Source organism: Sander lucioperca, chromosome 17, assembly GCF_008315115.2.
Source record: "Sander lucioperca isolate FBNREF2018 chromosome 17, SLUC_FBN_1.2, whole genome shotgun sequence".
Classification (NCBI taxonomy): domain Eukaryota; kingdom Metazoa; phylum Chordata; class Actinopteri; order Perciformes; family Percidae; genus Sander; species Sander lucioperca.
The window spans coordinates 31,126,519-31,150,998 of NC_050189.1; the positions used below are offsets into that span (position 1 = coordinate 31,126,519).

Sequence of the window (24,480 nt, forward strand, 5' to 3'; positions counted from 1 at the left end):
CCTGTGTGTTGAGCGCTCTGTTTTAGCTACAGAGTGAGACATCTCACTTCTATTCTATCTTTGTTGGGAGTCGCACATGCGCAGTAGCTAAGTAAGGACTACTAGTCAGTCAGAAGCAGAGTATGAGGGCATGCCCTGACAGTACCTAGGTAAGGACTACTAGCCAGTCAAAAGCAGAGTATGAGGGCGTGCCCTGACAGTACCTAAGTAAGGACTACTAGCCAGTCAGAAGCAGAGTATGAGGGCGTGCCACGCTAGCAGCTAGGCGAGCATTATAACGTGTGTTACAAAGTGACCACGTTTGTCTCTGAAGTAAAGGCTGGACTACAATAGAGCTGTTTGGAGCAGTTTGTGAACAGTGTTTTCTGTTGGAGATGGTAAGTCCCTTTGGGGTGGACTTTGGGCTTTTTTACTTTGTAAACCTATAACGTGCACAAAAAAAGATATATAACACAATAAAGGAAAGGGAAAAAGCCAAACATAATATGAGCATAATATGAGCACTTTAAGTTTGACTGTTTTTCTGTTAGAATTTCTGTCTTTTGTGAAACGGGCCGCGAGCCGCTCAGATCAGCAATCATCTCAGACCTACTGACTGCATTCTCAAACACATTGTATTGATGCACCCTTGCTCTAATTTGATCTTATCCTCTAACAATGTTTGCGCTCTTTGATTTAATGCTTTAGTGTGTGACTTTTTTATAATAATGAATGTCTGTTACATTTAAGCCATTACCAAATGAGTTGCTACAAAGCTAATTAAGACTATCAGCTCCACACAGCTCTCTCTGTAGTTCTCAGTATGGCTATGTTTAGAAAATGATGTTGGGCACTGACAGTTTTGTTGTCATTACTTAGAATTCCTCATGGGGGCGACAGAAACTATGCACTATAGCTTTAAATATTTATTAAAATGCTTTTATTATCTTATCTTTTTTGTATTTATTTTAAGCTGGGATGCACTTGGTAATCATGTTTTTGAAAATGCTTCATAAATGTCAAATTACTTACTTGATTTTTGCTATTTATGACGGTGAAGTACCGTACATTACTTATTAAATATTTAGTGATATTAAGATTGACCACACATCTGCTGTTGAAGCTGCCTATCACACACACACACACACACACACACCCACACACACCCACACACGCACACACACACACACACACACACACACACACACACACACACTTAGAAATATGTCTTTATTGGCACAGGAAGTCTACAACAGGTAAAAGTGCTCACACATTGGGATAACTGTACACACAGCAAGGTCCCTTATTTCTGTTCGCTTCCTAACTTCAGAGCATCACCTGATGGATAAAATCTGGAAGTACAGCTGTGAGCAGCAGGTCTAAGTCTAACTCTTCAATTCCACAAGTACTGCAAAAGCTGACACTCACTGAGGGACATTTATACAGGGACAAACTGAATCAGTAACATCACATCCAGACATCCGACCCCACCCGCCATGCCAATTTTCATTATAACACAAGCACACTGAGTATTATTTAAAGTAAGTCTAGCCTACTTCTTAAAATACTTAAAGGTTCAGTTCACACAAACAAACAAGACATAAATCACATTTATCTTTAGTGGTATCTGACCATGCAGATTATTTTGTTTTTGTCCAGGTTTTGAGATATCTGCCACTGTTTATTTTTCAAATGTTATTTTTCAATGCTTTGAAAAGCCTATTCACCATCATTTTATTAAAGTGGCGGCAGAAGTTTTGAAAAATGAGTAAATCAAAACCTAAACATAAAACTGAAACCACCTGCGCAACTAAATACCACTAGAGATATGGGATCAAATATGTCTCTTTATAATGTGGGCTAACTGACCCTTTGACACAAAGCTAGGATTTGGGGATTAGAAAAAATATTTTATTTTACTTGTGTACTCAAATTGCAATTCTGCCATTTTGGTTTAATAACTTTTCATTTAATATTTGAGGTTCAACATTCATTCTAGACCTTGGAAACTGCAGTTGAGAAAATAATGCCACCATCAGGTTCACATTTTGGTGGGATTTCTTTCTCAACAGCATAATGTTTCTGTGTTACGCCCCTTAACCAATATTTACAGGACAAATTTGACATTATGGGAAATATGCTTATTTCCTTTCTGCTATACAATCTATAAGCGTATTTCCCAAAATGTTAAACTACTCCTTCAAGGCAGTATAGTCTGTGAGAGTTGACTTGGCGAGGGAGGAGAGATGGACTCCTGAGATGTGATTAATGCGTGACTCATTTAAAAAAATCTAATCAGGATCCGACCAGACTCCTTACTGACCAACATGGACGGTCCATCCCTACATTTAAACACAGTATCATCTACATATTGTATGAAAAAGACAAAGGCAATCAAGTTGGGACAGAAATCAGTGCACTTATTGTTGACTATAGGTTTTAACAATCTCCAACACATACCCCTACAATTTTCCCTTTGTGCATATTAATAATGCAAACATACACAGTACAATCACCTGTAACGTTACTGATTGGATAACTTCCCTTCTTTTTAAAACATAAAATCCCTATTAGACAGAAGACACAATATTTGATTCTTTAAAAAAAAAGGAATAACAAAACATTTACACATAATCTTAAAACAATGAAAAAACATTAAAATGTACTTTGTCGTATATTTGCTGAGACAAGCTGAATACAATTTAAATCAAAAAGCAGATGATAAAATCTGGTTTACTTCCCGCTTCCACTGCTAAGGGAGAGTATAATGTGGGACTAGGCTGAAAAAAGGAGCCAAGAATTTAATATAGAATGACATCATTATCATATGAAGTAATGACCACTAACGCACTAGTTCTCTATGGAAAAAATAACCCAAACTGATTCTAACGAGACATTTTCGTCAGTTTTTTACTTTAAGTAGTTATGAAGATGTCAGTCTTTATAGATGTGTCGTTATTAACATCGTTATTTTTAGTGTCCCAATATACAAATGCTATTTCAGAGGCTTGTCCAGTTTGATGAGAATACAATTCAGGGGTCAAACTCTTTGAGTAAAACTCTCCTCACATATAAGGATTGGCTACTGGCATGGAAAATCTAAAAAAAAGTGTATAGAGTCTAGAGCGTGCTACTGGAATAATAATACAAAGCAAATTGATTCATTTTTCATTCATTTGCATTTAGGTAATGCATTATTAAACTCAAAGTTATTTATATATCATTAAATTTAGCAATTACTTATTATATTTTCTTGTTTTCTTAATTGCTTTTTAGAATTAAATAACAAAATAAATTGTAAAGTTTTTAAATTTAAACTGTTATTATATTTACTTACATGTCTGCATCACAGTCCAACACACAATTAAAACTTTCAGTTTCATGTTGTGTTATAATCTAAACTTTAAAGGAACACGGCGACTTATTGGGACTTTAGCTTATTCACCGTATCCCCCAGAGTTAGATAAGTCCATACATACCCTTCTCATCTCCATGCGTGCTGTAACGCTGTCTGACAGCTCCACCGGTAGCTTAGCCTAGCACAGAACATGCAGGTGAATGGTTCCACTAATCCTACTGCTCCGAATTGTGACAAAAGTGACAAAATAACGCTAACATGTTCCTATTTACATGTTGTGATTTGTAGAGTCCCAGCGTGTACAAAAAACAACGTAACATGAGACACAGCCATCTTCTAACCATAAACAAACCGGGAACTATAGTCTCAGACAGGCTTGCTGCAAAGCAAATCATTCCGCCCAAGTACTATATTCTTCCACCTGAGAATATAGTTCCCTGTTTGTTTACGGTTAGAAGATGGCTGTGTCTCATGTTACGTTGTTTTTTGTACACGCTGTGACTCTACAAATCACAACATGTAAATAGGAACATGTTGGCATTATTTTGTCACTTATTCGGAGCAGTAGGATTACTGGAACCATTCACCTGCATGTTATGTGCTGGCCTGATGCCGCTGGAACCGTCAGACAGCCTTACAACACGCACGGAGATGAGAAGGGTATGTATCGACTTGTCTAACTCTGGGGGTTACAGTGAATAAGCTATCAACACGCACGGAGATGAGAAGGGTATGTATCGACTTGTCTAACTCTGGGGGTTACAGTGAATAAGCTAAATTCCCAATAAGTCGGCGTGTTCCTTTAATCAGTGAATTAACTTTAACTTTGTTTATTTAATTTAAAGATGTTTAAGCACTGTGTCACCTAAAAGTAAGATCTACAGTCCATCCAAACAAGAAGCTGACTTTAGATCTAACTTTTAGGTGACACAATGTTTAAGCATCTTTAAATTAAAGATACAAGAGTTGTTCAATCAAATCGTTCACAACTCTAAATGTTTAAAAAGGAAACAGACGAATTGGATAAGGGAATATGATAGACAGACAAGTCAGTAAATGAGATAACTAAAAGATAAGTCTAAATGCCCTTTAAAACGTATTTTGTGACTCCATCTTAAAATTCAATGATTGATTGAGCATTTAAAGACAAAATAGATGAATTAATTGGCAAGTTTAAATATCTATTTATTTTTCACTTTGACTTTATCAATGCAAGTGTTTGAATTGTAATTTGATTAATCAATTTATATAATAGCATTTAAATGGATCAATTTAAGTTCATCAGTTTCATTACTATCAAACACTTTTAAGGTCTACAATTATTCCATTGGCACACTCTGGCCTCCATACTCGGGACCCCTAGTTTAAACACTGTTAATAACAGTAAATTGGGTAAACCAAATCATGAAAGAACAGAGAAATGGCACGTTAGGCTTTAGTGGGAATGCCCCTTAGCCCCTGAGTGAGATCACAGCCTCACTGATTATAATAGGAGTAACCTCTGATTGAAGTGTGCCCGGCCTCCCTCACAGAGACTGGTAGCCATCGGCCCTCTTCCTGCGGCCCAGCAGGTAGGCCACCACCACGATGATGATGAGCACCAACAACGTCACACCCACCGCAATGGCAACGCGGTAGTCAGGCTTGTCAGCCGGACAGATGTCAGCTGGAAAACACACACACACACACACACACACACACACACACACACACACACACACACACACACACACACACACACACACACACACACACACACACACACACACACACACACATATCAGACTTACTTCTGACAACCAATAAAACAAAGAAACAATTCTAGTTGTCTAACAACTATACAACAAATATCAATGAGCAAATATTAACACACTATACATGCACACACTGTAAAGTGGTGCTTTCGCAGTATGAAAAGAAGTCTCACGGCTAAACATGCACCATTTGTTTTGCCTGCTAATGTGAATATAACAATTATGATTACGATGAAAATATAATGTACAGCTCGCTGGTACAGTTAGACTGTAGTTAAACCTGTTATTCCTGGCCTGCAGGCGACTGGTTATAATTACTGAGTGTGTTAATACACTGCTCAACTGTTTTACCCAACTGACGCGTAGAGATTAAACTGTGATGATGGCTATTCATTAGTGGAAGTAACTAAATACCTTATTAACACCTATTAAAGTGCTGTACTCTGCAATTCATTTTAGAGTTACGTGCACTTTAGTTGAGTACTTCTATTTTATGGTACTTTATACTTCTCCACTACATAAATTGTCCTTTTAAAAAAAAATATTGTGCATTTTACACAACTAAGTTGGTTTTAGAGCTATACTGATTACTTACTTACTTAGATTTAGCTTTTACAGACAAAACTTATGATCAGTTTGTAAAAAGAAGATCCATTTTTATCATTTAAACTGCACAATACAGCTACCTTACAATACTGTACTTTATATACTAATGAGATTATGAAAGGAGCCCTTCTGCGTAATGACATCTTTTACTTTTTTGATACTTTGAATACATTTTGCTGGAACTTTTACTTAAATTACATTTTGAATGCTGGACTTTTACTTGTAATGCAGTACTTAACATTGTGGTACTGCAGAACATTGTATAAGGATTACTTCTTACTTTCATTAATGGATCTAACAATGCATTTAATAGACAGCTACATGTACTGATAATAAGCTCTCATTGAGCCAAGACCAATGACTCATTTTACTTCATAAAGACACTTACAAGTGCCAAACTCGTTGCTCTTGGTCAGATTGAAGGCTTGCATCCGGTCTTGATTGACATCCAGGTACAGTCCGTTCCCCATGTAGAGTGATTCACGCTTGCAGGAGTAGGAGTGTCCGATCGTTGCAGCGAAGAGATTCATTGACTTGTTGTTGGCAGTGTACGGGGGTCCGTTTGCAACTGTAAAACAAAGCAGGTGCTTTCAGGGCAGAATGACGATTCCCGTCAAAACATATGCTGATGATCAGATATGGAGCCAAACATGTTTCACTGCATTGCACTGAAAGCAGGTTGGTTGTTACTGGCAGTGCATGCTTAACAGCAATTCCACGGTCTATATATAGTTAAACACAAACAGGGAAGTTGCCTCTTGTCTTGCACAACACCCACCTGCAGCTGAATTATCAGTGCACCTGCAGTGGACCCAGATAGTCTAGTTTAATTGTTAACATGACAGTATATCATACGTAGAGGGATGAATAAAATTTGCGTATTCCCAACTTACCTTTTTTGTCTAAGGGGTAGTTGAGGGTGAAAGACAAAGCATCAACGTAGACGGTATTTTTCTCAATGCTCTGAGGAAAGAAAATAGGACACGTCTTTTTTACCAAAGTTGTTTTCCAATGGCAGTGAGTATTCAAGGTGCTACATAGAGCATTTTAAATCCTTACTGTAATCAAATGTGAGATATTGTTTTTAATTTACATGAACAAACAATGTGATTCATTAAGAATATTGCCAGGCTCTACTGTGCATCATTTTATAGAGCTCAACAGTGACTTTTTGAACGGCTCTGGTTCAAGTAGTGGTTTTCCCTATTCAATATCTCCATTGACTTTTTAGAAAATGCTTATATGAAGAGTTTTAAGCCTGGAACCGACATAAACCTTCGTTTCACAATCCTGTAACTCATGGTTTGCTCCGTTGCCATCGGAAATTCCGCCGGATTTCACTCTTTTCAGCCGGATGTCCGTTACCTTCCTCTTTCTTTGTGTTGGCGTTCTAAACTCCAGTGGATTTCTGAGAACTATGGTTAACTGCTCCTCAGATCTCTGCAGGGTAAATCCAGACAGCTAGCTAGACTTATCTGTCCAATCTGAGTTTTCTGTTGCACGACTAAAACTACTTTCATGCACACACGTTCCACCAAAACGAGTTCCTTCCCGAGGCTATTTTGCAGCGGCACTATGGTTCTGCCCGGTGCTTAGCACCGCCCAAGATGATTGTGATTGGTTTAAAGAAATGCCAATAAACCAGAGCACGTTTTTCTCCCATCCCAGAATGCGGTGTGGACTAGCCAGACCCTCCTACGCAGCGCTGTGGAGGAGGGTCTGACAAAGCGAGACTACTCGTGGTAAGTCTACATTGCATGGTTTTGACATTATGTCTTGCACTATTTTGAAAACAGGGACCGGTTTTTCAGAGCACTACACACAATTAGCACAACCACACACCAGAACACCTCAGACCCTTTGCAAATTGAAACACTCCTGCAAAAACTATACACTAATTTATAAAAACATATTTTGTTACCATATGAAACACACACGTTTCATATGACTTAATTCTGTTTGAACCAGTTACACACTGCTGTTGCTAACCTAAAACACTTTTAGCAATTCTAATTCTCAGTGATTAGAGTACTGTAAATGAAGTACACAGAGAAAATTCAAATATACAATAAGTTCACCAAACACTACACAAGACCAATGCTGCAAACTGTTCCTCATGGGGGAGACAGAAACTACACACTATCTATCTATAAAATGCAGGAACGTCTGTCTGTCTGTCTGTCTGTCTGTCTATGTGTTATGCACATATCTCTCGAACCGTTAGTCCTATGGATTTCAAACTTGACAGGTGTCTTGCTACGGGTACGAGTAAGTGCGGTGCCAAATTTGTTTGGATTAGAAATGCAAAAGATATCGTTAAATATATATCGTAAAAGAAGCACACATTGGCTTTTGCCCTAGCTGCTGGCCACTCCCCCTCTCGCACTGCCCACGCTCAATGGTGTTTTTTACCTCCAATGGCGCCTTCCAGGCAGCTAACCCTAACCCTAAACATAACCATTGCTACCTGGAAGGAGACGTTGGGGGCAAAAAACACCAAAGACTGACTGAGCAGAGCGCAGGACCAGAGACAGAGAGGGTCGAAGAAAGCAGCGGAGCTTTGGCAGCTAAAATGTGAAATACAGCTCATCGCGACTGTTGTGTGGAATAAGGTCGGTGGAAAGAAAAGGCGCTTCAGATTATTCCTTCACAGTGCTGTGCAATGCGAGAAAATCTCAGAGCTGAACCGGGCAGACACAGCACTTTTCATCGTTTCCCGGGTTAATTAAGTCTACTGCTAACTAATAACATTACCGTCGCCAAAATACCCCCGCAAATCAAATCCCCTACTTCACCGTTAACTGTCAAGCCACTAAACCTGTATGGAAATTAACACCTCTGCTGAAGTGTTAAATTCGTTAACGATCATACAACACGAGACAACACTGTCTCTCTCTCTCTCTCTCTCTCTCTCTGCGTGTGCACACACACACACACACACACACACACACACACACACAGTCCGGTTTTGGTGGTTGATTAATGCAGATAGGTGCTGTTTAGCTCTCATAAGGGGCCGGGTGGGTAGCGCACTACCATGAGTCCAGGAGGCTAATGTCTGATTACTCCCCATTATTTTTTGGGCTTTTCCGCCTTTATTCGACAGGACAACTAGGTGAGAAAGGGGAGAAAGAGGGGGAAGACATGCAGGAAATCGTCACAGGTCGGATTCGAACCCTGGACCACTGCGTTGAGGTATAAACCTCTAAATATATGTGTGTCTGCTCTACCCACCGGCCACATTACTCCACATTTTCATTGCGATTTCTTGTGATTACATTCTGAATCTGCAACGTTCTCTGTCAGGTAAATCAGTAAGTCAATAGGGTATACAGGGGAGTTGCAAATGAAGTAGTTTCGGGGTCCTTCTGTAAGTAATTTTGGGGTACAGTTTGGTTTTCATGAATTCTACAAGCTGCAATACCACACGCCAAGCTATCGGCCCGTTCCAAACAGGCACATTTTCAACGGGCACTGCACTAGTAGCTTTAATATCAAAATGTAACCAAACCAAAGCTACCAAATCTCTTATAATTTTCTCTCTCACTTTCTCATCAGCAAAGAGCAATGGTAGTCATTAAACTACTGTCTGACAGCATCTTCTTGTTCTTTTTTGAACGTCAGTCTTTTGAGTTTACATTTTTTAACTTTTATTTCTTACAATTTTTAGAGCTTAATCTAAATAACTTTGAGATTCAGTTTCGCAAGGATTCAAACTCATTGAGCTGAAGCGATTAGTTAATTATTCGATTAGTCGACTGACAGAAAAACATTTAAGCAACTATTTTGATTGCCGATTGGTTCAGTCATTTTTTTAAGCAAAATTGCCAAACATTCACTATTTCAAACTCTTCCATTGAGATGAGTTCCTGCTTTGATCTGTTTTATATCATGATACACTGCACATCTTGGGTTTCGGACTGTTGGTCGGCCAAAATAAGATATTTTAAGACTCTGAGAAACTGTGATGGTGTTTTTATTCTTCATTTCGAAAATCACAAAGTGAATTACACAAGCGCTGTGGCGTGAGGCAGTGTGGGCCACTCCCTGTCACATGCTCTTAGAACAGGCTTGTCAACTAAACTTCCCTTTTTTAACAACTCTTCTCTGACTCCAGTCTGTACTGCATATGAAGGTACCGCTCAAACAATTTGTTATTCATCAAAAAAAGACTGAATGGGTTATGTCACAGTATTTAATTGCTAAGACTTTAACCCTTGTGTTGTCTTCCCGTCGACCATGCAACTTGTTGTCCTCCCGGGTAGGCCGGGTCAACCCCTTTTTTTGAGGTTTTTCTTGCTTTTCCTGCGCTTTTTTTCACTACCACCAAATTCACCACTATCATCAATTTTTTTTTTTTTATTCATGGTGAATAAACCTCATTTATATGAAATTATACCTCATTTTTGAGTAAAAACAAAAAGCTGAAATTATGAATTATTTCCACAAATAGTTGTCACAATTGGGTGGATAATAACAGTCAAAGTTTAGTCAGGATACTGTTCAGAAACCATTTCATTGTTTTTTCAAATGCTATAAAATTTCATAAAACAACCAAAATTCTATGTGGGTCTATCTGACCCTTCATTCTACTCGAGAAGAGCGTTGTATGGAACAACGCATGTTATTTTTGGGCAATTAAAAGAAAACCCAAATTTCTGATGTAGAAACTTTGAAAACAGGTCAAATCTGACCCAAGGACAACAGGAGGGTTAAGTAAAATGCCAAATCAGTGCCAAAGATGAGTTACTGACCTCATTGTAGCTACCAATATTATACTTCCATATTTGTGACAAATCTAGGACAGCAGTCATACCTTGTTGAACATGAAGGTGATGAAGCCCTCTTTGAATTCAATGGTAAGGTTGGCCTTGGTTGCCTGACAAACTCCTTCTATATGTGTAGACTTTGGTTGAACAATGAAGGTTCCATTGGCCTGAAAGATAGAAAAAGAGAAATCAGTATGGTCCAGAAGGTACCTGCAGTGTTTCTGTAAAGAAACAAATATCACCTTGTCGTGTAGACTGAGTAAACTGTCATATGACACATGACATGCATCTAACCTCTCACAGTCAATCAAATGTGCCACAATGAGGAAATCAAAACTTGCCATGAAAACCTTTTTTCTCAATTCCTGAAACCAGGATGCTGACAAATGAATTGCTGAAAGCTGAGTCAGAGGCTTGTGCAGAAAGTTCTAACTATTTGGATTAGAAATGTCTGTTTCGGTTCATTTTGTCTTCGATAGCCCATTACCACGCCCACGTAACTGTAACTGTAACGTAAGTAACTGGATAATCTTTAAGGAAAAAAAAAGCAAAATGACACCTAATACACCTAGTTGTAATGGTGTTGTAGCTTCCGTTTGTAAAAGATGTCCAGCAGTCAGTGGTCAGCCTTAGCAGTGGGCTCAGAGAATAAACACAAAGTTTCACCAAGTTCTTTTGGATATCACTACTACATGCATGTTTAAGATCAGAACCTACTCAAAAAAATAGCTAGGCCTTTGACTTTGCTGTGGCTCTTGTTGTGTCTATTGTGACTGATGAAATGTACCTTTGGTGTTGCCAGTCGGATCTGCAGTGCCATTTGAGCCATCACACACATAACTGTTTTGTCTGCCATCAGGGTGTAGTTTCCTACAGTCAAGTTGGTGGGGGGAGTAGGTTGAGGAGGAGTTGTAGGCTTGGGAGTCGTAGTTGTAGGCTTGGGAGTCGTAGTTGTAGGCTTGGGGGTCGTAGTTGTAGGCTTGGGGGTCGTAGTTGTAGGCTTGGGGGTCGTAGTTGTAGGTTTGGGAGTCGTAGTTGTAGGCTTGGGGGTCGTAGTTGTAGGCTTGGGGGTCGGAGTTGTAGGCTTGGGGGTCGGAGTTGTAGGCTTGGGGGTCGTAGTTGTAGGCTTGGGGGTCGGAGTTGTAGGCTTGGGGGTCGTAGTTGTAGGCTTGGGGGTCGTAGTTGTAGGTTTGGGGGTCGTAGTTGTAGGTTTGGGGGTCGTAGTTGTAGGTTTGGGGATGATTGTCGTGGTGGTACCAGATGAAGCTTGGGGGCTGAACTCAATGGCAGGGGACATGGTTGCAGGAGGTTTGGCCTTTTTTTCATCTTCAGCCAATGACAGTGCTTAAATCAAAAAGACAGAGAGGGAGAAATAAATTGATTTCAACGTTCACTGCTATACCACTTCAGAAGAACCATCTGAAAACAAAACATCTAACATATTATTAACAAGGACTGTGCAATTAATATAATTTTAATCGTGATTTTTGGCTCCTAATAATAAAAAAAAAAAACCAAAAAAAAACAATGCAAGTAAACTCTTATTTTGTGTTGGGTTCTGAATGAAAAAAAAAGTTCAAACGGGTATCTTATATAAGTATTAAGAGAAACTTCACAGTTCAAGGCGTTTTCACTGTTGATTTGTTGAACTACTTATGTTTTTTAAATTCAATAAATACATCTTTCCAAAAGTCAATGATTCATTGTGTTAAACAATTGTGATATTAATATTTACCAAAATAATTGTGATTATGATTTTTTTCCATAATCGAGCAGCCCTATCATCAACTTAAAAACTGTTGATGTTACAGGACAGCAAGCAATTGACATGAATCAGAGCAACATTATCACTCGTTTGGAGTTGTGCCATCTGATGAATGTAATGAAAATAATTTTCTCTTTTTAGCTTTGTTTTGGTCTTTACCATGTCCTGAGGAAAAAAAACTTGCCTCTTTAGCTGCTAGATGTTTCTCACCAGCTAGCCACTAACTTTGCCTTTCTGCTGTTTGGTGCTGAGCAGGTACGGCTGCAAATAATGATTATTTTCATTATCGATTAATCCACCGATTATTTTCTCAATTAATCATTTGGTCTATAAAATGAAAGAAAATAGGGAACAATGTCCATCGCAGTTTCTCAAAGTCCAAGATGATGTCTTTAAATGTCATGTCCAAACCCCAAAGATATTCAGTTTAATATAATATAAAACAGAAAAGAGCAGGATTTTCATACCTGAGAAGCTGAAACAACCATTTTGCATGACACATTAACGATTAATTGATGATCACATTTTTATCCTATTGATCGCGTAATTGATTAGTAGACTAATCGTTGCAGCTCTATGAGCAGATAGTATACAGTGGGTTATTTAAATTCAATGAAAACAGCTGTCTGCTGCTGCTGGAAATGTAGTGGATGATAGCCTAACTGTAAGAGCCAATTAGTGCCCTTGGTATGAATAGGAACCAATCTTTGGTTCCTCAGGTGCAACCCGGAAGCACATACAGTTTTTGACCACACACACACACGCACACACGCACACCAACACCACAACACCACACAGGCATACATACAAACAATGATTTGTCTGGAAACCCAACTAAGATATCATGGAAATAAATGGAACCAAAGGTTTTAACGGCAAATATGACTTGGACTTTCATTGATCAAAAAGGTAAAAAGTGCATCAATTACTCTACCCGTGGAACAGCACCTCAGGGGCTTAAAGCTTGGGCTTAACCTCTACACTCACTTTTGGGCTTTAAAACCAAAACAATGAGCTGAAACAGGCTAAAAACAGCCTTGAGTGGAGTGGAACTGAGGAGTTAGGGGATCATGTTCTGAGGTCTCATTAATACAACAATATAAAATAAAATGAAATACTGATTAGTGCAGCTCTGATGTTTGTTGACTACAGCCGATCTTTGAACTGTGAGTAGCTTATTCGTTTAAACAAACACACAGCTGATAAGGTCAACTGGAATAGCCACATTTCAGTAGGCCACACAAAGCTGCAGCACATTTATATTTATGACACTGTGATGAGTTTTCAGTCCACAGCTTATCTGCAGGTTCAGGCACTGGTTATAGAAAAAAGGTAAAGTCCACACAACAGCTCAATGCTCCGAAAAATACTTTAATAGTGCAACATTTCTACATTTACTTTTTTGTCCTGCACCAGCAACTACGTGGATGTGCTCTCTAGCCTACATTGTCTTTTTCTGATAAGGCACTGGTTGTCCCATGCCCCATTTGAGGACTCAGATAGAAGAGGTGACAGGGCTTTATTCACTAGATGATTGACTTCTATAAAGTGTTTACCACTTTTAGGCTGTTTAATAATTATTTTTGAGTAGTTTAGCAGTGTCAGGCCTATCGCCACAGCGCTGTAGAGTAATTAGGCCTAATTTGACACAATTGCACTTAAGTATAATATTTACTTTTACACCCGTAAAAAAGCCAAATGCAAAATATCCACTGGAGTTTGGGCTTCAACACAAGTTGCATATTCACCCTGACTCTTCTGCCAGCAGACATGTTGACTCAGTCAGATCAACACTGTCTGAAGACTGCGGAAATTTCTGTTCTCTAAACAATCCAGGAAGTCACAGTCAGGTCTCATGAAAACACATCGTGTCTCATTTCTACATCGAAAAAAAGGAAACATTAAGACGTCCTAATAACCAGAAAAACACAATCCTACTCCAATATAAAGGCTGTATACAATACACTTTAAATCAACTTAGGCTGGATATTTAAGTCACCAACGTGAAGCAACACAATTGTATAATAAAACACGTATTTGTCCTTGAGCATGTAGGCCTACAATTTATTTATTTATTTATTATTTTATAATTTTTTTCCATAAAAAGTCTTTCCCTAAACTGCTGAAAAGACACCCCCTCTTTTTTGCTTTTAGTTTAGACAAAGTGTCTTACCTGAAACAGCCAGGCAGGCTAAAAAAGCGAACACAACAGTCGTCTTCATGGTGACAGTGGAGTCTGACAGCAGGTAACGTTAGTTTACTGCTGCACTTTTGCTGACACGAGCTCAGAGTGCAACAACAGCGCTCCGTCTCCACTGATACATAAACAGCCGCGTCAAGCTAGCAGAGGCACAGCACATAACCGGAAATGATTTATTTAAAAAGTAAGAGTATCTCTAATTGTGAAAGTAAAACATGAGTCCAGGGGTCTTCAATCAACGTTTTTAGGCCAAGGACCCCTCAGCTGAAAAATATAATGTTAAAAATTGAGTTGCATGTTAAACTGGGCCTACATAACGTGTAGGGTGGCCTAGAACCTTTAGATATACCTTTTTATGGTGCATACAATACTAAGCTATTAACATAATTGTTGACATATTCATATATATACATCACGTTTTAATGTTAAAATGTGGAACAGTGAATCCTTAAGCTTAACTCTATCTGTGTATGGCTACCTTACCTATGGGCCAGTTAGCCTATCAAGCCTATAATGTTGTGTAAATTCTTTTTTTTAGCTTTACAAACAATATGTTGGATTCCTGTTATGTATATCTTCAGACATATATATATATATATATATATATATATATATATATATATAAAACTATCAAACAATAATTTGGTGGCCCCTCTTGCAGCAACTCTGAGGACCCCTAGAGGTCCTGGACCCCCTGTTGAAGATCTCTGTACTAGTCTGATGGATGGTAGAAAAGGGAGCCAAATTGCCTGGAAAATATAGTATTCTTAATACATGTTGCCATATATTCAAATGAATGCTATCCATATAAGATAGTATTAAAGGCCTAAGTACGTTAAAGTATAGGGAGTGGTATCACATGTAGACCACACATTATAAGTTTCATGTAAATCAGATGTTTGTCATATAAGGCGGATTTCCTGTTGCCAGCGGGGTGCGCTATGACCAAAAGTCAATTTTGGCATGTAGATGTCCTCAGGCCTGGACCCTTGTCAAACCTTGTCAATCGAGATGATATGACAATGTACACTAAAGTTACAACAACTTCTTCGTTCATCGATAAATGCTGAAAATGGCCGCCACACCACGCCCACACCGTTTGATGAAAAGTTTTTCTTTTAATAACTTTTCATCTTTAAGGTGTTGAGATGGCACAGACCAAATTTGAAGTTGATCGGATGAAATCTCTAGGAGGAGTTTGTTAAAGTACGACATGTGGAAACGGCCAAAATCGCACTAATTTCGAACTTTCAATTCAAAATGGCGGACTTCCTGTTGGGTTTAGGGTATGGCTCCAATGAGCTTTTTTGTACGTCTTGACATGCTTGTGTACCAAGTTTCGTTAGTCTACGTTAAACGTACTGCAGGGGCTCAATTTTTTTTAACTTTGTAGGGGGCACTAGCGAGCCATTTTTGTGCACCTATTCCCGAAACCCTTAAAATACGTAAATTTTCACCAGACTTGATGCGACCGTAAATTTTGGTGACTTTTTAACTATGTTAAGCCCCTCAAAAAGGCAATTCGCTGGGAAAATAATTCCTTCAGTTTCAATAAGGCCTTCGCCGCTGTCGGCACTCGGGCCCTAATTATATTACTAAATAGGATTTGTAAATAAACAAATAATATATTTTAAGAAAACAATGTGATTTTGAAATATTTTCTAATACAAATTAATGACTGTATTCTTTTTCAGTTTTCAGGTTTTCCCCAACTTTGTGGTAAATTAATGGATCCATTTGTGGACTGTAATATACAGTATTTAAATGTATTGCTATTGCTATGCTCTGCTACGCCCTACTACGTCCTGCTACGCCCTGCTACACCCTACTATGTCCTGCTACGCCCTGCTACGCCCTGCTATGTCCTGCTATGCCCTGGTACACCCTGCTATGCCCTGCTACGTCCTGCTACGTCGAGCTACGTCCTGCTACACCCTGCTATGTCCTGCTACGTCCTGCAGTGCCCTGCTACGCCCTGCTACACCCTGAAACGCCCTGTAATGCCCTGCAGTGCTCTGCCACGCCATGAACTACTACAACTACTATTTCTAATCACTGTTCCATTATCTTTATTGTAACTATTATTGCAACTGTTCATCACACCCCCAACCGGCACCATCAGACACCGCCTACCAAGAGCCTGGGTCTGACCCAAGGTTTCTTCCTAAAAGGGAGTTTTTCCTCACCACTGTCGCACTAAATGTTTGCTCTTGGGGGAATTACTACAATTGTTGGGTCTTTGTAAATTATAGCGTGTGGTCTAGACCTACTCTGTCTGTAAAGTGTCTTGAGATAAATCTTGTTATGATTTGATACTATAAATAAAATTGAATTGAATTGAATGTTTTCACTCATTTGCTCCTTAAAGGGACCTTAAGGTTTTGCCAATTTACTCCAACTGTACATTGCAAATTCAAGCTGTAATAGGCTATATGAATGGGCTCTGGGTTTTCTGAGTGGATTAAGGTGTTATAAAGTCTTGTACCTTAATGTTTTAATTAAAGTGCACATTTATAGGGTTCACAACAAATCTGACGTTATTCATGATTTTAATGATTTACAATATATATTTTCCATAATATATTAACATATAATATAATGCCTTTTTAATAAAAACCAAGTGGGAATTCTAACCAGTTAGTGGTGTTACATGAGTATGAGAGGAGATAAATGTGAATAATCAAATTATTACTTTACCACAATCTGGAGTAAGGTGTTACGAGTCATTTATTTGAAAGAGATACTAGAGGTTTTATTTTGAAAGCACTAACCGGAAAAGCTAGTGTTGATTCCGAAGTTCTAACGGTTCTTTTAAACTTGTCATCTGATAACAATATGCAGGAAACGAAAGTAATGTGACAGCAGGGAGGGAAGTCATTGCCTAAAAATGGAGCGAAAGGTCGCAAGTTATTTTCCACCAGAATGAAACGAAACCTAAGTAGTGACTGGCTGCACCCCCCACACCAGACCTGCTTCACTACTTTGTTCATGTGATATTTGCTCCGTGTCATAGGACAATACTTATCATCCCGTCTCAACTACCAACATAGCTGACATTTTACTGAAGCAAGACAATGGCTTTGGGCTTCCTTGTACAATGCATATATGAACACACAAACATTTACAGTATGATAGTTGTAGTAATGTAGTAGTTAAGGCAGTAATTATACTAGCCTACTATTTCTACACTAATAATAGCTGTAGAAGAAGAACTAATCTTTTACCTAAAGTAGCAATACTTCAGTGTAAAAATACTCTGTTACAAGTAAAAGTCCTGCATTCAAAATCTTACTTTAGCTACCCGTTCTGGCCGCAAAGAAGGTCCCTCAGCAAAGGCTTACCAATTAAAAATACTTTATTTAAAAAATATAGTTAAAGTACCAAAAGTAAAAGTACCCATTATACAGTATGCTCCATTTCAGAATCAGAAGCAGCAGGTAAAGGTAGAGCTCATTTCAATGACTTTATGTAGGCTACTGCTGGGTAGCTTTACCTACAATAATATATCAGAATGTATTTGTTGATTTATATTTCATGTTAAGAATCTAAATCTGCAAGGTAACTAATAAGTTATCAGTTACCTTGCAGATTTGCAGTTAGTAATTGCATTTAGTAATAACTAAAGCTATCACATAAATGCAGCGGGGTAAAAAGTACAATTTTTGCCTCAAAACTGTAGTAGCACAAAATGGAAATACTCAAATAAAGTACAAGTAGATCAAAATTGTACTGTAGAACAGCACTTAAGTTAATCTACTTAGTTACATTTGACTACTGAGTATATGACGCAATAGTAGTAGTAGTTATAGTACAGCAGAGATCTTCAACAAGGGGTCCGGGACCCCTAGGGGGTCCTCAGAGTTGCTGCAGGGGGGCCACCAAATTATTGTTTGATAGTATATATATATATATAAGGATTCACTGTTCCACATTTTAACATTAAAACATGCTGTATAAATCTGACAATTATGTTAATAGCTTAGTATTGTATGCACCATAAAAAGGTATATATAAAGGCTCTAGGCCACCCTACACGTTATTGTAGTCCCAGTTTAATATGCAACTCAATTTTATTCATTATATTCCCCAACCGGCACCGTCAGACACCGCCTACCAAGAGCCTGGGTCTGTCCCATGCTTCTTCCTAAAAGGGAGTTTTTCCTCACCACTGTCGCACTAAATGTTTGCTCTTGGGGGAATTACTAGAATTGTTGGGGCTTTGTAAACTATAGAATGTGGTCTAGACCTACTCTGTCTGTAAAGTGTCTCGAGATAATTCCTGTTATGATTTGATACTATAAATAAAATTGAATTGAATTGAATTAAAGGGTCCCTGCTCCGTCTTTTTTTCAGCTGAGGGGTCCTTGGCCTAAAAACATTGAAGACCCCTGTAGACTATTAGCAGTAGTGATGTAAGCAGTACTGCTTTTAGTATTAGCCGGTGCTGTACTCAAGACCACCTCGAGTCCAAGACAAGTCCAAGACCAAGACCAGTTGAGACTGAGTCAAGACCGAGACCGAAAAAGAAAAAATCCTCTTCAAGACTACGTACTTACCTGTTCATAATGTATGTGATGCGAAAGATATCTTCTATTTTCAGATTAACATTTTGCATTATTATTTGTAATTATCAAAATGCCTGTGCAGAGTAACAACCCTGTAGGATCAAATTAGGCCTATTACTTTAAGCCTATAGCAATTTCACTAAAATCCCATAAAGCTGAAGTGCAACTTGACATTTTAGATGTTGAGTCTTTTCATTATAGTGTACAATAACATTCTGGACTGCCAATGGAAAATGTAACAAAAAGGTACCATAGGTGTCACTAAAACAATGATTAATGCTCCTGCATCTGCAAGGCTGAGCGGAGGCATAATGTTGCAGCCCGACAAATACCAGGTGACCAAATGTCAATCATCATTGACAATGTCAATGTCAATGATGGATTTTGAATTACAACTTATTTGTTTTCTGAACAAGTGCACTTCATTAATGGTTTTGTGGTGAAGGAGGAAGATACTTTAGAAAAAAGCATAAAGTGCTGGACATGGTCAAGACCAACTAGAATTTTGGTGAGATCAGTGGTGAAGTCTAAGTGCAAGTACCAACAAGTGGGAGACAAGTCCGAGACAATAGAAAAACATCTCGAGTCTGGACTCACAGCACTATTATTAGCTAGTGACACTATTGGTTATAGTATAGGTAGGCCTAATACTTCTACCACTTGTTGTACTAGTGGTAGAAGTATTAGTAGTGTAATACAAGTTATAGTAGTAGTAGTAATAGTTGTAATTAGAAGTATAGAACTGGCAATAGTGGTGGTAGTAGCCTAGTTAGTTCTTTCTGTGTCACATGATGTCAGGCAGTGCCCTGACATCATGTGACACAGAAAGAGGAAATAAGTATTTTCCCAGACACGCACACACACACACACGCGCACACACACACACACACACACACACACACACACACACACACACACACACACACACACACACACACACACACAAGGTGGTTCACAGTGACAGTTTGAATATGAGTTTGTGCAGACTAAAGGAAGGACCTGTGTATTGTCATAGTCAGGCCTATTTTCACCTCAGCCTTGTGACCGTGTGTATAGCAGATGCTTTTGAAGTGCTTTGAATGTACCCAAACTTTAGACAGCATATAAGAAGACACAAACATGAGCACTGTCTGCTCTGTTCCTGGTTGCTTTTCTTTGTCTAATGATGTAACTGCTAAAACTGTTCTAGACTAAACTAGTTGCATTATGGGAAGTGTAGGATCCAGGTTTTTTGGAGCTTAACCTGAGTTTAACCCCATGCTAGGGACTAAAAGTCACAATATTTCAGCCACTGCTGCTTCAATCCCATTCCTTTTTCAAAATGTGTCTCTAAAATCTCTCTACGTTGTGGAAGTATATGAAGGAATTGCTAACTATGTAAGTATGGTCAAGACCTGCTCTATATGAAAAGTGTCATGAGATAACTTGTCTTGTGATGTGGCGCTATATAAATAAAATGGATTTGACTTGACTCATTTAATACATATAGAAAATGTATTGTTCTGATATTTTTTAGTTTAATGCCCAATTTGTGTACATAATATAGAAAAGCACAACCAAACATTAAAAAGTTAAGATTCATACCTGCTGTTGCTCCTAACAATAAATCTAAGTTCTGCTGTTAAAAGTTTGAGTAGCCTACATTAATACTGTGTTAACACTGCAGTAAAACAGGTTTATAATTTGAATTCTGACAGGCTACAAAACACAAACAAAAAATAATGACTAATTGTGCCTTTCATTTTGCTGCTGCTCTGCTCTTATATAAAACAAAGAGGTTCAATTTGGTCTCCGTCTAAACTATGGCAGCTCTGTGTTTAATTTCCCCATTGGTTTAATTTCCCGGGAAAATGTTATGATAATGAGGTGACTCTCTGCCAATCCCGATGCTGCAAACCCAATTGAGCCCGCCTTCGGTGACGACAAATGAGAGGAAACTGTACAATACCATAAAAGGAAAATACTCCCGCATGCGCAGAGGCTTGAGTTTTGTTTGAAGTGAACTGCTGCCTGGGACTGCCCTACAAGCTGCAAAGTCGCCAAGCATTTGATTTTAACAGTATATTTTTCACATTTCCTCCATATTCTTTTAGTGCCTCTATGCATTGTAGAGACGATGTTAGGCCACCATTATACAAATGCCGACAAGTCGCAACAACTGGTCAACTATGTGGAGGATTATCTGGAATGTGTGGAGTCTCTGCCTTTGGACATACAAAGAAATGTTTCTCTGCTTCGAGAAATTGATGCAAAGTATCAAGGTATTGTGTCTATTTGTTTTTACCATTCATTACAACTGTGTGTATACAATTGTCAAACATGAACTGCAACCTAACAGGGTGTCCTGAAATGGTGGAGCAGGCGCGAGCCTTGTGTTCCCATTTTGCAAAAACCGAACGCCCCTTGCTCATATGTAACGTTACTTCGATAAACAGTAATGTGACTAGCTGAAATATGGTTAAATACATTGACGAGCAAATTGTTATATAAACAAGTCAGCCAACATTCAGTTAGCATAACCCTGATACACTCCGTCCTGTATTGTGTGTGTGACACCAAACTCAATGAGAAAATTCTTTGATTCGATATTTCTGTCTCTCGGCAAAGGTCCACATACATTATAGCCAGATACGAGATCTGCATTAAATACTTGGTGTCCGATGGCAAATTCGGCATCGATATAATCCAAAAATTAGCACCTTGTAATATTAAAATCTCAACTTTTTCAATAGGTAACGTTAACGTTACACACTGCCGCCCACCACGGTGTTTCCGCGGATTATTGTGCGAATGGCAGGGAAAACAATGCATAAACCTAAGCATTTAATATAATTAAACAATGCTTGGTTTGTTTAATGTATGCCGAAGTCCATCACGCAGAATACAGACGTGTAGAAGACATTAAACTGTGTTCATTGAGGTGTGAACCCTTGCCCGATAACCATGGTGAACAAATACTGCCGTTTTTTTAAATCTAAAAACAACCCACACCGATGCTTTATGTTGACGCAGGGTTAGCAGCGGCTAAAACCCAGTCTCCATACCGTTCCACGACCCCGTCGATAGATAATTAAATATACATATATAATCAGGGGCACATTCAATTTGGATTGTTTTAAGCGAGATTACACATTTTTGATGGCTTGTATACGATGTTTGCACCTCCACTCTACTCCGTCGAGTGTGAGACGCAGAGCCGGATAGCTGCTCTTCTAGGCAACCCCTTTCAACATCTAACTGTCGTCATTTCCTGTAGGCAGGAACTCACTGCGGCGCTGCCCTCCTCATTCTACTTTGAGGTTTTAAAGCACTTGGCATCCTTAATTACTTTGCCGTTATTCACTGAACTAGATTAGCCTTTTTACATAGTTGCGTGATCATCACTTAAATGCAAATGTTTTATTTTTTATTTTAAATGTTTTACTGCGCACACAAGATGTCTTCTATTTGACTGAAAAGTCTGTTCTCAGAGTGTTTGTGACCTGGAAGCTTCATGTTTCCACATCACACATGTGTAAATTGCATACTGGACCATGATTGGTCACAAAATCCTGCTGGTACATCCGCACTGAGATTTAGGTGAGCACAGAGAAACCCTTCTTCAGCTGATGGATGTGAAAACACTCTGCGCACACACATCATTCTGTATAAGGATGTTCAAACATCACAGTCAAGGAACAATACGAAAAACAGTGGAGGGGAACTTAATTATTATTATATATCTCTTCTCTCATGATTCTCAGTATCCTTATGAGTAAAAATCCTTGTCCTTGTATCCTGCTTTTCAGAGGTGCTGAAGGAGGTGGATGAAGTGTTTGAGAAGTACAAAGGTGAGCAGGATGCAGCTCAAAGAAAGCGCCTTCAGGTCCAGCTGCAAAGAGCGCTCATCATCAGCCAGGAGCTGGGCGACGAGAAGATCCATGTAGTGACCCAGATGACGGAGCTGGTGGAGAACCGCTCCCGCCAGATGGACTCCCACTCCCTTTGCCTCCAGGAGCCCAGCGAGGCAGAGCGAGTCACTATGGAGCGGCGCTCCAGCGTCCAAGACTTGCCGGCCCCAGAGCGCACCTCGGCCCGCCGCCCACGACGCCAGCGCAACAGCGAGAGCCGCGACTCGAGCCACCCATCAGCCAACGGCTCTCTGGTGGACGACCCAGTGGAGGAGCTGTCCATTCCTACGCCCCGAGAGAAGAAGTCCAAGTCTGCGAAGAAGAAAAAGCGCAAGGCCAAACAGGAGCGAGATGCCTCGCCGGTCGACTTCGCCATCGACCCCAACGAGCCCACCTACTGCCTGTGCGAGCAGGTGTCATACGGTGAGATGATCGGCTGCGACAATGACCAGTGCCCCATCGAGTGGTTCCACTTCTCATGTGTGGGGCTGACCTACAAGCCCAAAGGCAAGTGGTACTGCCCCAAATGCAGAGGGGACAATGAAAAGACCATGGACAAAAGCCTAGACAAAAACAGAAAAGACCGCAGGTCCAGGTAGTGACCCATCTTCATTCGCCCTTTATTCATCTGGATGATGTCTTTAGCCTAAAGGGTTAGGACTATCAGCCGTAGTTGAAAACAGTACTTGTGATGTTGTGAAGAGCACAGTCCAACACCATTGGTAGCAGCGCTTATTATTAATCAAGGACAAGTTGTGATTGAACTTGTGCTGTTACATCACTGATTGTTCTCACTGGCTATAAGTGTACTGTAGGGAGTCCAGCTGCTGCAAGAGTCATCAGCTTGAAGCTGCCATCTTCCCCAAGTGTTTTTGCTTTTTGTGAGACTTGTTTTTTATTTTGACTTTTGAGGGAAAAAATGAAAAAGCATCTTTTGGTTTGCTATCCCTTTTCATTCTGGATAAGGTCCTAATTTAAAAAAAAAAAAAAAAAAGGTGTACCTGCTAATGATTATTTTCTTCAGTTTTGGTGAAACAAACTTTTTTCTTTATTTTAACTTTCTGAATTGTACGCATTTATTTGAAATCAGCGTTTGTCTATACAATAATGGCTTGTAGAGAATAACCTACACATGTTATGTTTACAAGAGATGATATTTAATTGAGGAGATGGTTGTTGATGGGACACTGGAATAGGACGTTATGTTTGTGGACTTCATGTTTTCACTGGTTCACTATCACTATTGTGTAAATGTCTTTTTATATTCATTAAAACAAAGTATAATCATTCAGTTACCATTCAGTTATTCTTTCTCCATCATCATGGAGTATGCAACAAGGTTTTTTGCAGCCTGAATCCAGCCAGTACAGTGTGCTGAGATATTAGCTAAGATTGTTTTTCACAGTACACAATATTCTTTTTTTTTTTTTTTAGCCACATTAGCAACTGGCAATGTTAGTCACCAGAAATTGGGCCAACGCCAAAATATTAAGTGTTTACTTGCTCTGAAATTTCAAAGAGGATAAATCCCGATGACTTTGGGGATCCTCTGACTTTTCACATTGCATATTTATCAGGCTGAAGTTTTCACCTG

The 24,480-nt window shown here is 39.1% G+C and overlaps 2 protein-coding genes across 3 annotated transcripts; one reads left to right on the forward strand and one right to left on the reverse strand.

The window, feature by feature from the left end:
• Positions 1-4,166: 4,166 nt before the first annotated feature.
• On the reverse strand, positions 4,167-14,539 carry si:ch211-212k18.7 (macrosialin). Of its 2 annotated transcripts, XM_031290073.2 has the most exons (7): positions 14,405-14,539; positions 11,254-11,810; positions 10,514-10,633; positions 6,591-6,660; positions 6,086-6,265; positions 4,824-5,003; positions 4,167-4,791 (listed from the first exon to the last, which is right to left on the reverse strand). In XM_031290073.2, the coding sequence occupies exons 1-6, from the start codon at positions 14,451-14,453 to the stop codon at positions 4,864-4,866; spliced, it is 1,116 nt and encodes a 371-aa protein (XP_031145933.1). In that variant the 5' UTR covers positions 14,454-14,539; the 3' UTR covers positions 4,167-4,791; positions 4,824-4,863. The 2 variants fall into 2 exon arrangements, with proteins under 2 accessions (XP_031145933.1, XP_031145923.1); XM_031290063.2 differs by having other exon boundaries at positions 4,167-5,003.
• Positions 14,540-20,958: 6,419 nt separating this feature from the next.
• On the forward strand, positions 20,959-24,181 carry ing2 (inhibitor of growth family, member 2). The gene is made up of 2 exons (XM_031290049.2): positions 20,959-21,257; positions 22,785-24,181. The coding sequence occupies exons 1-2, from the start codon at positions 21,113-21,115 to the stop codon at positions 23,483-23,485; spliced, it is 846 nt and encodes a 281-aa protein (XP_031145909.1). The 5' UTR covers positions 20,959-21,112; the 3' UTR covers positions 23,486-24,181.
• Positions 24,182-24,480: the final 299 nt, after the last annotated feature.

Coding starts and splice junctions, on each gene's coding strand:
- si:ch211-212k18.7 (XM_031290073.2), bottom strand. CDS start 14,453: ATGAAGACGACTGTTGTGTTCGCTTTTTTAGCCTGCCTGGCTGTTTCA. Junction 6,266..6,590: donor CTACCCCTTAGACAAAAAAG/GTAAGTTGGGAA, acceptor TTTGTTTTACAG/TTGCAAACGGACCCCCGTAC. Junction 5,004..6,085: donor GAGCAACGAGTTTGGCACTT/GTAAGTGTCTTT, acceptor TGTGTTTTCCAG/CTGACATCTGTCCGGCTGAC.
- ing2 (XM_031290049.2), top strand. CDS start 21,113: ATGTTAGGCCACCATTATACAAATGCCGACAAGTCGCAACAACTGGTC. Junction 21,258..22,784: donor AATTGATGCAAAGTATCAAG/GTATTGTGTCTA, acceptor CCTGCTTTTCAG/AGGTGCTGAAGGAGGTGGAT.